This window comes from Thunnus thynnus, chromosome 5, assembly GCF_963924715.1.
Source record: "Thunnus thynnus chromosome 5, fThuThy2.1, whole genome shotgun sequence".
NCBI lineage: Eukaryota > Metazoa > Chordata > Actinopteri > Scombriformes > Scombridae > Thunnus > Thunnus thynnus.
Genome location: NC_089521.1, coordinates 921,546 through 939,190, shown reverse-complemented (window position 1 = coordinate 939,190; position 17,645 = coordinate 921,546). Strand labels below are relative to the sequence as shown.

General features: G+C 39.1%; 1 protein-coding gene across 2 annotated transcripts in view; it reads right to left on the bottom strand.

The window, feature by feature from the left end:
- Positions 1-827: 827 nt before the first annotated feature.
- The window catches only part of LOC137182437 (anoctamin-1-like), a 162,503-nt gene continuing 145,685 nt past the window's right edge, over positions 828-17,645 (bottom strand). For both annotated transcript variants that reach the window (XM_067588643.1, XM_067588644.1), the window contains 5 exons: positions 17,458-17,610; positions 17,194-17,246; positions 9,556-9,740; positions 7,455-7,560; positions 828-4,002 (listed from right to left, as the gene is read on the bottom strand). In XM_067588643.1, the coding sequence (XP_067444744.1) occupies positions 3,763-4,002; positions 7,455-7,560; positions 9,556-9,740; positions 17,194-17,246; positions 17,458-17,610 (737 nt within the window). In that variant the 3' untranslated portion in view covers positions 828-3,762. The remainder of the gene's footprint in view (positions 4,003-7,454; positions 7,561-9,555; positions 9,741-17,193; positions 17,247-17,457; positions 17,611-17,645) is intronic.

The window sequence follows — 17,645 nt, the reverse complement described above, 5'->3', positions numbered from 1 at the left end:
TTGATAGTACCATTTGGATAAACAACCCCCACATTGGTTATCATAACTCACCTCTAAGTGCCAGTCACACACAGAGATGAGCTGGCACCAACTTTAATCCCACTGTGGATTTTGATTTTCAGGACTTGAGTGACCAACCCAAGAACTGATCACTGGGCAAACCAGCATAAGGCACAAGACATGCTGCACTATATGCCATGCTCCAGTGACATACAGACACTCACAGACATTTACCTAAACACACACACACATGCGCACGCACGCACGCACACACACACACACACACACACACAAACATCATGGACCCCTGCCGTTTGCAGTCAGACCAAAGATCAGAGGACTGTAAAACCCATGGATTAGTTTTAGATAGGACAATTATTGTTGTTGATATGTGTGTATGTCACATGTGTGTTGTTATGTACTTCAGTTAGACTTTTATTCCACTGCCTTTAAGCCAAGACATATGCCACTAACATAATCCCATTATCCATGATAATACTATTATGTTTAGTACCATTCTGCTTGTTCCACTCTCAGAACATTAAAGCTACCATCCAAATTGCAAAATTAGGAATCATGCAATTGTTAAATTGTAAATACTTTGATTAATGGAGTAACCTTATTCAAGAACTGTACCCACCTGTCTGTGGACAGGGGGGACTGACTTTGCTTCCCCAGAACTCTGCAACCCTTGGGATTGGCTAGGATGCAACTTCTGGGCGGGCAGACTGAAACTTTAAAACAGTGTCTTATCTAAGACTCTGTACTGTTTGCTGTTTTTAGGCTGTTTTTAAGCTGTTTTTAGGCGGCTTTTTTGGGCTGCTTGATGCTGGTTTCTGGTTCTTCTTGCTTTCTGCCATGTCGGTGGAATGCTTGCAGTTTGCTAGTCTGAAGATGTGACTCAGAGCAACAGGAGGTGAAACCTCAGGATCTGGAGTCATGAGCTGAGGGTCAAGCCTAGGAGAGCAGTCTTTCAGGCAAGTATGTCTGTCTCTATGGTGGTGCATCAGATACCACAACAGCCATGACCGGGCTGCACTGGCTCCCTGTCTCCTTCAGGGTTGACTACAAGTCTGCAACTTACATACAAATCCAGTGAACTTCCACTTCCCCACCTACAGAACTGATCATACCAGAAACCTCCACCCACAACCTCTGATTCGCCAGCAGCTTGCTCCTCTGGGCCCCCAGTACAAAGCTCCACACCATGAGGAATTTAGCTCTCTGCTCTGCTGCACCACGCTTGTTGAATGGCCCTCCTAACCATCTTAGGACAGCTCAGACCCTAGACTCTTTTAAAACAGGCTTAAAAACCTTTCTATTCAGGAAGGCTTTTTCATCTTAATACTTGTTATTTTCTTTATGTTGTGTGTTGTGCGTTTTTAAATCTGTAGCATATAGCACTTTGAGATTCACTGTGAATGAAAAGTGCACTACAAAGTAAACATAAAAGTGGTGCCACATCTCTGATTCCAACATCATTTTTTTTTTTCTCCAAATATCCTGATTTTATTGTCTGCTTTTTTGTGTGCGTTGCCGCCAGGTGATGGCAGACACACACCATCTAGGCAGACACACACCAGGTGGACTTTTGCAGCTGGATGAAGAGGGATATTTTAATACAGAGAAGGCTTAAGAAAGTTTAATGTCATTCATATGTAGGTACTTCACACATTAGAACCATAGGAATCAACTTGAAAATTGGTTTAGTTGTCCTTTAATAAATAACAGGTTGACCAACTTAAGGACAGCTAATTTTTTGATATTGATACACGTGGAGTGTAACAGCCCTGTTTCAGCAATCATGTACACAACTTTGGTCTTGCAAATGGTCTTGCAAATGTAAATGGTAACTTTAGAATTTAAAGCTGAAATATGACATGACACTTTTAGTTAAATTGTCATATCTATATAGTATATCTATCTTAGTGTGTGATTATAGTGGGGTCTAAATTGTAAACAAAAATGAGGAGAACTGCACACTGCAATCTATTTATTTCAATATTTTTTGTCTATATTTCAACACATCTTTCCTTCTCCGGGGGGGGGGGTTAAGTTGTAAAAAATAAAGGAGCTGAGATCTGCAAATGTCCAACTGTTTAAACCAACCGTGTCCATGTTTTTGACAGGAACTGACTCATTTATAGTTACAGTACAAAAAACAACAACAATAAACTGCCAATAATAGAACAGCATAAAAGTCAACTGTGTAGTGTGTGCACTTTTTGTAACAAAATGTGCACTACAGAGGTTGAGAGTTCAGTACCGTGCTAAGTCTCAAGGTGCAATATGGAAACTAATAATGATCCGAATATTGAGTATTTACAGATAGTGAGTCCGATCTGATTCTTGCTAAAACACTATTTGACCAAATCACAGAGTAACTTAAAGAGAGCTTAGCTCTCTTTAGATAGCCTGATAATAAATGCCTTTTTTAATGTTACACATTACAACATGTTACACATTTGTTTAGAGAAACACACTAGACACTAATGCAAGCTTACCCCCAACAATAAAATACAGTATGAGGATTGCCCACATCCATTGTAATGTTAACAACAAACACAATATGCAATTCATAAAATCAGTTTTAACTTAATGTTGAAGTTGTTTCAGGGGAAACACTGCAGCAATGCTGCACTGTTAGGTAATGTTAGAAAGCCATGAAAATGTAAGTAAGCCTGTTTCTGCTTCTTGTGAGAGCAGTTAGGAAGAGCAAAGTGATACTTTCAGTTACGTTGCACCATGCTCCTGCTGTTTCAGATGCTCCCTTGTGGCAATGGAGGTTCTACAATGAGAGAGAAGTGTCATCCTGGCAGTGAGACCCTGTGAGCCTCAGCTCGAGGAAAATTAAACGTAAAGTTACAGAGAGATCAACATAAATATTTGCAATTCTCAGGCATGGTGGAGTGTACCAAAAGTTACATGGCAAGTTACTAACTTACTAACTCTCCACTTAGCACCACTACATATAAGAGCAGCAATGCAAAAACCTTCTATATCTCACACAACTTTACTCTTGTGTTTCTTGTAGTTTCCTCTTGTGGGATGAATACACAATTACAGTTCCAAATTAGTTTTCTATTCAATAAAAATTGCAAGTTAAGCATCAGAAAACTATTTCTTTTTTTTCTAGACATGTGCATCACAGGTAAAAACAGCTCTGCATTAGGTCTTATGCAGTGGCACTTGCAGTGCAAATCAGATGAACTGCTGCTAGGCTCATTTACATCTGTGGTCTTAATAAATACCCTGCTAAATTGAGAAAAAAAATGCTGTGCCTCTGACTGTAATTTGCGACAGGCTTAATAAATATTCCCCAAACTTTTTGGTGTAAAAGGCCACTTACACTTTTTGGAGCACTCATCTTCAGATTCTTATATACAAGTACAAATCATATGCACACAGAGATTTGTGTACACATTCACAAATCTGCGCATAAACACAGATTAATTTACATGTTCTAAATTCTTGTTATACTTGCAAAGCAGAATACACATTTAGAGATTGTTGACATTCACAAATCTGAATATGCATGTACAGATTGAAATACATTTTTACAATTCTCCACACACATTTTCAACATATTTGGCCCAATACAGTCCCCTTTATTTCCTTACACCTTATCAGCCAGATGCTCTCTGAATTTTTGGAATGTTCTGAGCAAGAACAAAAACAGTGTTTAGAATGGCCTGAGCAAGCTGGCTGCTAGCAAGCTTTGACTTGCCAACTGAGACCCCATTCAATTAATTGTAAGTAGCATTAGAAGCTGTTGGTGTGCAGTCCGGAGCGTGGGTGAGCCATTGTGCTGTTGTTGCTCCTGCTGCAGTTCTCCTTGTCCCCTGTGGAGGCCCTGCTCTCAAGGATGTGAATCTTGCCTTGCTCTTCCTTCATGAAGAGATCCACCAATAAAATCTTCTCCTTGTGGATCTGGAGGCTGATGTCTTTAGGGATGTCTGGAATTAGCCAGTCCACAATGTCACTCATCAGCATCACAACATTCTGTTAGAGATAAATGGAAGGGAATCCTGTCATGTTGGACAAAACATGAAGTTACAGAAAACATCAAATAACTACTAAAAATCACCATTGTGTTCCTCTGATATGTACAATTACCAAACATTTCTAGTAAAAGGGGATGAGATTTGAGTAATGAGCAGGGCTGTGCACAGACATTTTGAGGGGCAGGTGCTCAAGCAAAAAAAAAGAGAAGAAGAAAAGGGAAGAGCTGCTGCCACAGGAGGGGGAGAGTATAGAGGAGAGGAGAAGGAGAGGGAAAGAGAGGAGGACAGAGGAGAGGAGAGATGTTCAAATATGATTGCATAAACTATTAACCCTTTGAACTCTGCAATAGAAATGGTCCGCCAGTGCCTACATTGGTATTTTTGCTTATTGTGATGTCATTTTTTGGAGTATCTTCAAATGCTTCATATCCCTAGAATCTGTACAACCTAAGCTAAAAGGTTATGTAAGTCAATAAACCATAATAATTGATATAGGTATTGAAATTGTGTCATATATTTAAAAAAATACAAAAATCTGACATGTTTTTTCATTAAATTTTACTGAATAAACACACAAAATACATTGACCCAAAACATTTCTGAATGTAGAAACATGAACAAAATATTTCTTAACATTCCATAAGTTATTTGAACTATGTAAATTTTTTAGTTTTTGAGATATGCTCATTTTTGTGCAAAGGCGTTTTGTTAGTTTCATCTGCAATAGACATATTTCCCCAGTGCCTACGTTGGTATTTTTGCTTATTATGATGTCATTTCCCAGAATATCTTAAAATGCTTCATATCCCTAAAATCTGTACAACGTAAGTTAAAAGGTCATGCAAGCCAATAAACGAGTATGATTGATATAGGCCTAAGTATTGAAATTGTGTCATAAATTACAAAATACAAAATGTGTGTTGGGAAGCTTTGCCTCTGGGTGGTCCTCTGTTGCTTCCTCATCTCCAGTGGGGCTAAAACAAAGATAAATGAAAATGACATTAGAAAAAACATAAAAAAACCATATCATTAAAAATAATGATGAACTTGAAAATATAATCCTTTGACAAGCAGAAACATTCTGCTTTGTGCAGAAAGTCTGAAACTTCCCTCACCTGCGAAAATCACACACACCCGCAAAAAACACACACACCCGCCATACACACATGCACACAGCACATAAAACAACTCTCTAAAATGTAAAAAACAAACAAATAAACAAATAATAATCCCTAAAAATGTACTTACATATCCTGATATGGATCGATGCCTTCAGCAAAATGGTCTTCATCCTCACTGAAGGAGTCCAGATCAGAAGAAAGTGCCTCTTCTGTTTGGTCACCACCCGCAAACAAAACCCCCAAAGCCTTCTTTTCTTCGCCATCACGACAAAAAAAGACACGTATATGCTCCAAAAATACACTTACTCTCTCAATATCTGAATCTGAATCTCTCAACTTTCTCTCAATCTCTCTGACTTTGACCTGCTTCTCCACTCTGCTCCACTCCGCTCCACCGCGCCAACCCGCGTCGTTGTTACGTTTTACCCGGTTTTATTACTCGCACGTAATGTGATATGATGGCGTCATCATTTTCCGACACAAGCGTACAGCGTGATTGCGTAAAAGACGAGAACCTTAGCTTTCACCTGAAAAAAGAATGAAAGCTCTAGCTGTGAAGGCAGGTAAGGTAGATGTGGCTCAGGCTCCTCTGCAGGGTGTTCAATTTGATTTATCATGTGTGAATTAGATTCACACATGATTGATCAAGCCAATGTGTGATCCTTTCCAATGCAATTGTTAGCTTAGCAACAACTAACTCAGCTGTTATTGCATATGTGTACACAACAGTGTCATCTGCATACATTTGTAGTTTTACATCATGACACTATTGCGTGAGATCATTAATATATAGGCTAAATAATAAGGGACCTAACACTGACCCTCATGGAACACCCTTTGTGCACTTCATGTACTGGACAGTGTGTCACCAACTTTAACACATTGTATCCTATTAGATAAATATGAAGACATCCATGCCAGTGTTCTACAGAGTTTTATTATTATTAGAGTTTTATTCAATTGCTTTGCCCACAGTGTCCGAGCCACCGCCAAAATGTTTTAGCCACAGCGTGCTTGTTAGGCTAACAGCAAATTGTCTTGAACAACCTAAACTGAAAGCTGCCTCAGTCCCAGCATTTTGGGTCAGGCCGACCCATCCAGGAATTTGGCCCTCCCAGGAGAAATCAGCATCAACGCCATTTTAATGCATGGGCTTACCGAGGCTTCAGCCCCGGGCCCAGTGGCATGAAATGGCCAAAGAGGCTTTGGAAAAAAATAAAACAAAATTCACAGGAAGGAAAAAAAAACTCCCGCTTCATTTATATGTTTTTTTGTCCGTTTGTGGTGTCTGGATTTAGAGTGAAGTGAGACATCACCTCGTGTTTAGTATCTTTGCTCCTCCTAAGCGGAAACTGGAGGGGTGGTGTTTGTTTTGTTGTCAGCCACAGTTGTTGCATTAACACTTTTGGTTACATCCTTTTTTAATCTTTTTGTCGTCTCTTTCTGTTTTTAAGAAGCTTGTATTTGTGGAATTATTTTTGAAAGAATCCTCACTTTACTTTTACTGCCCAAAACATTTACACTGTGTGTGCATGTTTGTGTATAGATTAAAAGGTCATTTAAAAAAGTTACTGTGTAAAAAGTGTTATGGAATCTTCCATCTTTAGGGGTTACAAATTGGGTTACATTGGGTCAAGCCTGGGCCTTGAGGTCACACTGTAATTCTTAAGCAGGAAGGAGACATTCTCTCCTCTCCTTGAGACTTCAGAACCCTCTCTGTCTGTTTTGGGGAAAGCAGAAACCTCTCTGATAAAGGGTAAATCAGCATTTCCATGGTTACCAAGGTTGGAGAGGGCCTTCCTAGACAACACAGATAGGTGAATGTGTAGATTCTATAGATGCAATCAGACATTCAAACCAGAATGTGCTGACAGTGACCTGAAGTTCCATGCAACGTGACCTGAAATAACACAGGTAAAATGCAGTGCCTTGTTTAGAAACTAGTGAACTAATTAGACTAATTTTTCATGTTGTAGGCTGATCTGCTTAGGTTAAAAACTAAGGGTCAGACTTTCAGAGGGCAGAATGGAAAGAGACAGCATGCAAGTTGCAGATGACTTTGATGTTCGCTATTTCAGTTCTCCTTGATCAAGTGCTTCAATAAACATTTTCAGCTTTAAGAAATCAAAGGCTTGTGTCCGCTTTTCACTGAGGTGCTGACCATCGCTCAAAATATCCACAACAAGAAGTATATCAATCCTTGTGTTTACATTCCACAGTTACAGTTAAATATTCATTAAGATATGTGATATTTCACCACCATAGTATTTCTAAAAAAAAATAAAATATGACCACTATATATTGCCTACTACTGCATTTTTTGCCTTACCTGGAAAACAATGACAAAGGCCAATCGAACAGCAAGCACCACCCAAAATTCCTTTGAGATCACATATGGAGTGGTTGACCAAGGAGGTTCTCTGTAGTCCTTATACCTTTAGAGACAAAAAGACATTTTTGGGTTTGGTTTTCGATTTTGACATTTATTGATAAGCCAAATACTGATTATTTTGCATTCAAGACCTCGTCTTGATCATTCTCTGTCAGACACCATTCTGCATCACTTGCAGCATGTGTATTGAGGTTCAATTAACTAATGGCTAATTGTTGGCCGGTATCCTGTTGGAGTCTACAGTACAGTCTTTATGTGTGAATAGAGATTTTTTTGACAAACCTCTATTATGCTTTGAAAGAATTCCTGTTGTAAAGAAAGCTCATTTCTTTCCTTTGTAATTTTTCACAGTCATTAGAATTTGAATTCATATTTTTAAATGCTGATGCATTCACAATTTCTTCAACTCTTTAGTTATCTTCGCTCTTTCTTTCTTTATTATTATTTATCGTGCCTTGCAGTTTGCTACTTTGTGCTATAAAAACCATTCCAATGTGAAACTGTGCAGCTCATTCAGCAGATGTGTGCTTGTATTTTTCTTTATTGTAACACGTTTCAGTGATTTTATATACATTTTTAAAGTATTACATTTTCTAATAGCAGTGTATTGGAGGAATGGTAATCAAATCCTATTTGTACAGATGGGGATTCTGAGCAAGTCTTTAGTATTTTCAGCAATGCTTTGCTCTCAGCTTTCTTTCAGCTTTCAGCACAAATTTTTCACAGGAAATGCATTTCTAGTTATTCTTATTCTTCTGTACATTTTTTGCAAGCTGTCAGCTCCTCCATACTTTGAGCAACAGAAACCATTCAAATATCAAAATGTTCAGCTCTTAAAGGATATTTATGATATTCTTGTGTCTAGCATATTCCTGTGATTTTATATAATTTTTTAAAATATTAAAATTTATAACGGAAAGTCGATGGGGAATGAGGAATATTTGAAAGTTCATATCTCAAAAACTGCAAGTGCTAAAGTATTCCTGTTTCATGGACAGGTGTCCAATGTGGACATGTTGCTGAACATATTCAAATATGGCACCAATAGCCCCACCTTGTGGCCATTTGTGGAAGACCACCATACTACTGATAATGTTCCATATCTCTTAAATACAATATCTGATGGTAACAAATTCAGCAAAGTTGTACAGATAGGGATGCTGAAAAATTATAAAGCATTTGATACAATTTCACTTGTAGGTGGCACTACAAGATTTTTAAAAATTGCTGCTGGAGCAGCAGCTTGCAGCAGCAGCCAGCAGCTTGCAGCTCCCACAAGCACATCCCAATTGCACATCCCAATCCCACACTGCAGAATTTTCTGCTTATAATAAGTTATTTCGCTGTTGACCCTGACCATGTCACACCCCCATTCTGCCCCTAAACTACACCTACCCTTCATGTGCTTATTTTATCTTACCTACGTGTAGCGTTAATTAATTTTAGGACAAGCACAAACAGCACTCCAAATGGATGCAGGATATACGACGCAGCCATCATAGCTGAAAGCAACTGTTGACAACTGTGCAATTTCGCAAAGTCTGACAGCCAAATACATTGATGTTACTTTTGATTAGCATTAAATTCAGTCTTTTCTGTCCAGACTCTAATACGTGCCTTTGTTTCATCCAGACTTGTTTATTGTTGTTTATTGTAAGTTTCCTTTCAGGCCTGCCTTGTGCTAGAACAGAAAGTCTGAAAATCGTTCAGAATGCTACAGCTCGAATTTTTACTACAAGGAGAAAATTTGAGATTCGTCATATTGGGCTATATAAATAAAAAATAACTTATTCATGGCTGCACAGGATCTTTGAACACTAATCTTTAAGCATAGCACCTAAGGAAAATCATGTCCAAGACAACTGTCCCTATAACCTAACAGTTACTTTGTCATGAGACAGAGGCTACAGACTGGTTCAACACTGATTTCACTTGATTAATTATAACAAGTTAGACACAATGGTGGGATACTGATGTTTAAAATGCTGAACATGATTTTATCATGAAATTGACAACTGTGAATTGATTGATTTCCCACCTGCAGATCCCAACTGGGTAGCCAAGGTGCAATGGATCCATGGGTTCTTTGCCATCCTGGAAGTGGCTGACATTAAAATAGGACAGAGTATGGTTGACAAATCCATGCATGGAGCCATCAGGGCTGTACATGTACTGGTAGACCATCCGAGGGATGAAGTCTGAGGTGAAGGAGATGACAAATGCCTAGGAATTGTGGATGGGTAGGTGGTGGTAGGGGTGGGAGTGAGAGATTAAGGACAAAAATGGGAATCAGACTAATATGAATAAACATTTCATATTGCATGCATAAACAAGACAATGTAGAATATAAAAATATATAATTAAACAGTTCACTGGACTGTAGTAGTAGAGTTGAAGATGTTTCATCACTCATCCAAGAGGCTTCACCACTTCTACTGGCAAAAAGTCCCAAGGAGTAGAATTCTCTGCTGCCTTGGACTCCCAACAAATCCTCCAAAGTGAATGAAAAAATAAGTTGCCAGTTCACGCACTCCAGAACAACACAAATAAGTGTTTTCTGAACTGACTCCCATGTCTATGCCTTCCAAAACTGTTTAAAAATCACTATTTAAAAATTCTTATGTTTCATGACAACACTTTGGTTAATGTCTGGTAGGTTTAGGCACAAAAATCATTTGGTTAGGTTTAGGAAAAGATGATGGTCTGGTTTAAAGTAAGTGCCCTCCTTGAGGTTAGGATACCTTTGTTGTCATGGTTACAATAATAATCACATGGTTAAGGTTAGGAGACAATCGTGATCATGGTTTAAGAACTGTGTTGTCTCACACTTGGAAACACGAAACCAACAGCGATCTTCTGTATTAAAGTCTGATGTTTTGTTGACCTAACCAGCCACCCTGGCCTCCTACCTAAGCAGACTTTTGTTTGACTCATTTGCTCCTGTTGTAATTAGCCTACTACAGCCACTAGAGGGCTTCTGTCTCTTGAACATAAACAGAATTCATACTAACTCTCCTGAGTGGAAATGTGTAAGAGATGGAACATTTTTCTCCAAGCAAAGAGCAAGAACGTTAGCCAAACTACTGCATACCCACACACCAGCTGATCAACACTGTCCAAGCAGAGAAGTGCTATGATTAAGTGACTGGTAAAACAAGACAACCCCTCCACAACATCATGGCATAACATAGAGGAACATACACATCAGGTGAGATCTCAGTGGTTTTTAACCCTTTATAGAAAGCTAAAAGCAGCTTAACTGTCTGCTGCTTACAATGCTGCTCTATTGATATCTAGAGATGTCCTGAGCCAAAGGATCTGTATGGGGGTGATAAGGGCATATTTTAAAGGAATCAGTATTGGTTAAAATTGCAGGGATTGCTCAGTTCTGGAATCCTGATCGGCAAAATACATAGATTTGCTAAACTCCATCTCTCTCTTTTTCTCATTGGCAGAAAACAGTAGCAGTGTAAAAAACATTCAGGTAGCAGCTTTTTACTTTTAGTCAGCACTGACTGTTGCTTTCGCCAGGTAAAATGACAAACTTCAAAATCAGCAGATCATATCAGCTTTTGCTAATTAATAGGGGCGAAAAGATGAAGTGGTACAAATTGGAAAACCGATACAAGAGTCAGAGATTTGGCTAAATTGATAAACAACACAAATTCCCAACAAAATTCTGAAAGAACTGATAAAAAAAACTTGTCCCAAATCATCCCAAAGTCCCTTCTCTCTATGCACTGTGCCTGTAGCCTCTCTATGTGTATATGTATGTGTGTGTGTGGTGGTGTGTGCGACCCACCCCTCTCCTGCTGCCTCGCTACATTTCCCAATCACACACCTGCTTCATTCCATGACATTCCCACACTGAAAGAAATGAGAAAATGAATCTACACAGCGTTATTAAAAAAAATACAATAGCTGTATCATTTTTGTATTGGATCGTGGACTATGTACCTAAATACGGATTGAATCATCTGAGAGGGAGAGTTGCACACCCCAACTAATTAATGTTAATTAAACTTGGCTGTTGTTGGGTTTGTGTGCTCTCTGTGAACCGCTCTCTGTTCTCAGCCAAAGATCATTAATGTGGGAGGAAACTCTACCCTGTAACACCGCTGTAAGATTGTGAGTAGACTGAGTGTGCCTGTATTTCCAACAACTCCAATTACAGGAGTCGTGTTTTACAATGAAACATTTATTCATACCATATCAATATGTTTAATATATTACAGTCCTTAATGCACAATTCTGACTTTTTAGTCAGATCCGATCTTTTTCTGTTAATAGTTCACATTCATGTTTGTAAGTGACATTTATCGGTGTCACTTTGACATAACATTGAGGTCCTAAACTGCCACGCATGCACAGATTTACCTGAAATGTGAGCCACATGCGTACAAGAATAATAACTAGGGATGCACGATATCGGATTTTTTGCCGTTATCTGATATGCCGATATTTCCAACTCACTGTGGCCTATTGCCGATTGCTGATACCGATATATGCACATATTTTTTTCCAGCTGGCTGAGGAGACTATTATGCATGCAAGCATAGATTGTACTAAGTATGATCAAGAAAGATAATATATGAATGAAGAATTTAGGAAGACTGGAGTTCAGGAGCTCAGCCTTAAAACTTTAATGAACCTGCCAAGTTGGTGGAGCAGTAGAGTTTTCTTTGAGTTTATTAGACAGGATTAATGTGTAGGATTTAATCTCTGGTCCACACTCCGGAGCAGAAGGTGGTGGTAATGCACCTAATACGCCGGTTGCCAACTGTCGTTATAAACCAAAAAGATTTTTTTTCCGCAAACAGAGTGGTACATCCTGTCAGCCTAAGTGTTTCCTATCTGTGCAGCCGAACATAGGAGCTCCTCCACAGACTGTTTCACCCTGATGGTCCCGGTGCATCCTCTGAAGGCTCCACTTCACTCAAGCTGCCCATCAGACCCGCTGCTTCTTCCCACTTGAACCTAAATTGTCACACCCTGCCTGGTTTTTGTGGGTTTTTGATCTTTTTATGTTCTTGTGTTTTTTGGGGTCTCCTGGTTTGCACTTCTGTGTAGTCCCTTGGGTCATATGGGTTTTCTTGGGTAGTGGGTTTGGACTGCCTTTTGTTGTTTAGCCTGGTGTGTTGTGTACGTTAGTTTGGGTTCATGATGGTTCTTGGACAGGTTGGTGTGGGTTGTATTAGAGTATTGTGTTTTTTGGGTTTTGGTTTTGTTACTGTGTTTCCCTTGTGTGTTCATGTACTCCTCCTCACCTGCCCTGCTTCACCCTTGTTAGCCCAGCTCTGCTCTGTGTCTTCCCCACACCTGCCCTGTATCAGTCTCATCAGCCCTGCCCTGCTTCCTGTGTTTCCCTCAGCCAATCACTTACCAGCCTGCCCTTGTGTCTCGTCACCTGTAACCCATTCCCTGATTAGTTTAGTCTGTATTTAAGGTCTGGTTTTGAGTTGAGTCTTTGTTGGATCATTCATTTTGTTTCGTCTAGTTCTGTTCGCCTATTCATGACCATCCATGATTAAAGGAGATTTTTTCATTTAATCTGCATTCTGGCCTCTGCGTTTGGGTCCACTCCTGCTTCCCCAACCTGACATAAATAACAAACCGGGGCTCGATGCTCTGGTTGGATCCACATAGAGAGCCAGGGCTAACATTAGCTGAGCAGGAGGGAAGCACAGCCAGCTAGCCTCTGCTAGCCTCCCCCGGTTTGTTATTTAGGTTCAAGTGGGAAGAAGCAGCGGGTCTGACAGGCATCTTAAGTGAAGTGAAGTGGAGGAAGCACCAGGACCGTCAGGGTGAAACAGTCTGTGGAGGGAAGCACAGTCAGGTGGTGGAGGAGAAGGCAATAAATCGGCCTCTCATAATCGGCAGAAATGGCCAATGCCGATATTTCATTTTAGAGCTTTTATCGTCCGATACCGATGACTTGCCGATAATATCGTGCATCCCTAATAATAACAATGTAATTTGTGTGACAGTCACATCATAAACATGGAAGGCATGGCTGTGCTAGCATGCATATTCAGAATTACTTGTTGTGGAGGTCGGCAGACAATACAGACGATGACAATGAAAACAAGTGGGTGACTTTTCTACTTTTACCAGGCTGTGAGGTACTGACTCTGAATGATTACAACAGGCAATATGCACATACACAGAGAAGTGAGACGTTAAAAAAAAAAAAGAAGTTTGATCTGTCTGTTCTGACAGCTGTCGCATAGGTAGAGATCAGATATGAATCAGATCTAAGACCACATATGCAAGTGGCAGTGCCAGATCTGATATGAAAAAAAACAGATCTGGTCTGTTCACACTAATGTAAAAAATCCAATCTGAGACACTTGGAGGCAAAAACTTTGGATTTGGGACGCTTCACCATTTAGTGTGAACATAGCCAAAGTCACAAGACTACACCTGTTATTTCAATGTGCCAGATTCATATGAATCTGCTGCTATGAAAATATATTTATCAATCAGACTCTGTATCGGCAGAAAGTGACTCTCATAAGATTTTCATGTGACCTTATTGTTGGGACTCAGTTAAGAGAAGGTTTAGTTATTATAAATAATTAATAATTATTAACGATTAAAAATCAATAAAATTATTAATGTGAATTAACAATAACGGGGCAACACCCTGAGGTCAGGGACCAATAACCAAACAGTGAAAACAGTCTCAAAAGGGGTTTTCATCCAAGAATGTCAACTTCAGAGAGATATTAACATTACAGGATGAACAGTGAAGGTTTGAATTCAAGCACTGACCCTGTCACCAAGCTGTTATTACAGTATCTATACATACAATCACAGGAAACTTCTCTTGCACAACAAAGTTTACTAACTTCAGCAATATCAATCATAAATCAATAATACTTCAACATCTATCATACAACTACAGCTATCAAACACAAGCAACAGTAAACATTGGCGGTTATAAACAGCAAGACAATATACAGCCCCAACAGAGGTGTGTGTGTGTGTGTGTGTGTGTGTGTGTGTGTGTGTGTGTGTGTGAGCATCAAAACAAATGCGTGTGTACACACAAGTGGAATTAGTAGAGAGGAAAGAGTGAAAACACCAAAGAACAAATCCCCGTGTGATTCTGGCAGGTCTCGTCCAATGGCAATTGAGGGTTTGACTCTGCCAGATTTCACACCTAGGTGTGAGTTGAGCAGAGCATGATGGAGGTTAAAGGTTTGGAGTCCTTGTGTTGGACTTGGTGCCTTTCTATGTTATCAGGCTTTGTGACTGTGTGCAGGCCTGCTTTTGCCTAATGTACGTGGTCTGAGGCCCAACATTATTAACCACTCAGGTGGTTATTATTATGGTGCAAATAACTGAGGTATTAGGATGAGTGTTGAAACATATTTAATTCTGCTGCTACAATTAAACATGGAATAAAACCTTGGGAAATATGTATGAAAAAATAATTTCAATCTAAAGTCAATTTACTAGATTTTTAGAGCTTTCAACCACATCTCACAATCCTCACCGGCGAATGAAACTGGATCAGATGTCATCCTGTGACCTAAGTCTGGAGCATTGGTCACATGATAACTAATGGTTCAAGTTACAGGGAATCAGTTTTCACTACAAACCATCACCTCTGGTGGCACATCCTAAAGACTCAACTCTCCTTGAGAGAACTACAGTGGTATATGACATCATACGTGACAGCTGTGTGACTGCAATGGTGAAATAGCAGGGACAAGAGACTGAATGACCACCAGTGAACACCAGGCAAATCACTCATAGCCTCCACTAGCAATAGGTCAAAGGTCAGTGACCAGGAGTCAGTTGACTCAAATAGCAACTGACTAATCAAATCAAATAGCACTATCACATGTGATGCCAGAGACCATTTTTGAACAGAGAGAGAGGTTACCATTTCCGTCCACTTATGACCATGTGTTGTCACGTTAACTAAGCGCTGAATTTTAGGGCTATTTGCTGGTAAAGACTTTGAGATTTGTTGAAAGCTCTGAAAAAGCTAGTTGGGTCTATTGCCACAGACTAGAAGAGTTTTTTCATTTACCCTGGCATTGTGAGTGGTTGCTTCCATATAGATTTATCTCATTCATCATGTTGTAAAATGATCCAGAGAACTCATAACCTTTGCACATGATCAAAGCTATGTAGGATGGAAAGTGCCATGCAACATTCTAAAAATGTTTTTTCAGATAAAGCTATGGCTCTGTGCTCTTCTTTAAAATTAACTCTCTCTTCCATTTCTTTATTGTGCCAGTAGCTTTAAATGTGTACAGTGTTAATTCAGTGTATACAGAGCAAGTGTATTTGGTTCAAGAGGTGGCACCAAAAATTGTCAGGAAGGTCACTTCTGTTCAGTGATTTTGCACATTTTTACAACTTTTGCTGGTTTTCCTCAGTATTTTCACACTTATCCCAGTCACCTGATCCCCACACCTACCTGTGCACCTACCCCCCATTCTCTTATTTACTCCCCTGTGTATATATACCAGCCCCTTCAAGCTGTTTACATCCTGGAGTTAGCATTAGCATCAGCTTTAGCCCGCAGTGCCTTGATGGAAACAGTCTATGGATGTAAACTGGAGAAAAGTGCACCAGGTAGAATTAAAAGAGTTAAAATTCAAATTGTTATATTATCTACATAAAGCTGTACTTTTGATCATCATTGTTTTCTCTGCTGTTTATCCAAATGAAATACAGTTGCACATCAATACTGACTCAGTGTGTTTCTGTAAAAATGTTGCACATGTCTTGTATTAACTCAGATACTTGATGTGCTTGCAGTGTATTTGGTTATATATATAATTTATTATCAGGACTAAAGTGACATTAAAGACATCTGGGTCAGACAGGACGTTGGTTAAACCATTTCAGAATGTGTAGTATATTAAGTTGTTAATCTGGACATATATATACTGACATGTACTGTCCGTGTCTCTCATTCCCTCTCGTTCTTAATTAAAACAATGGGGGTATTGTTATTGTTCACTTAATGGCAGTTGTGGGGAGAGCTAAGCTGCAGCAAGGACACTGCAGCTCCATTTAGTGGACCAATGTTCATTTTTCCACTTGTGTTTGACTTAACTTGTTTATGAATTCTTTACACTCAATCTTTAGGTATTTTCTGGTTACATTTTCCGAGGTTGTGTAAGTTTTTCATAGGTTATTTTGGACATGTGAAGAGCTCTCTACTATTTGTACTGTCATATTAAACATGTAATTTACAGTGCCAAAATATATTTTTTGTTTTGATTTCTTAATTTGGTTTCTGTTACCTGTTTCCCTTTATTGCTTATTTTGAGCGATACATTGCATGATTTACAATATGATTAAGATATGCTTATAATTTTGCTCCCCCATTGAATTAATTTCTTCATAGACTTGCAGATCATTCATTCATTGTTTTGACTAGTATGTCTTGTTCTTTTAGTGTTTTATTGTACTAACTGAATAATCATACACATTGTTTTCTTCTTTGGACTCCCCAACATAGCTTGGGCACCCCGTGGCCACCTGTTTTGTAAACTGATAAAAGCTAATCCTTAAATTAAACTATCTGCTTGTCACTGCGTTATTTGAAATCAAATGTGCTGGAATACAGAGCCCCCCAAAAAGTTTGAATACCTGTACTTTCAAGCACAGACATTAGCATAAATTAATACATTCATATTTTACTTACATTAATGATGACAGCCACTTTTGCTACCCCTCTTAGGATGTTGTACCATATACCTGTAGACATAACAAAAATAAGTTATAAGAATGATTCATTGCCTGCACGGTGAAGATAATGAAAATGATTTCTTGTAGCTGGTTGGTTGAAAGTAATTTGTTTACAGGAGCATTTACAAGATTTCACCAAAGTCCAACTGTATTCCTTCTTCTATCGGATACATTCATGCATTTATGCCTTTTTACTAGAGCTACTTTGAATATAACCCACCAATGTCTTTGGCTCTAGCTGCCACTGGTCTTCGCAGTTCAGTCACAAATTTCTTGGCATCAAGTCGTATTTCAATGATGTTGTTCAGCAGGGCAAAGAGTGGAGCCAGAGGGAAGGATGCCACGAATAATGTGACAAAACCAAACTGAATGACTGGACACACAACAAGACAGAAGAAGATATTAGAA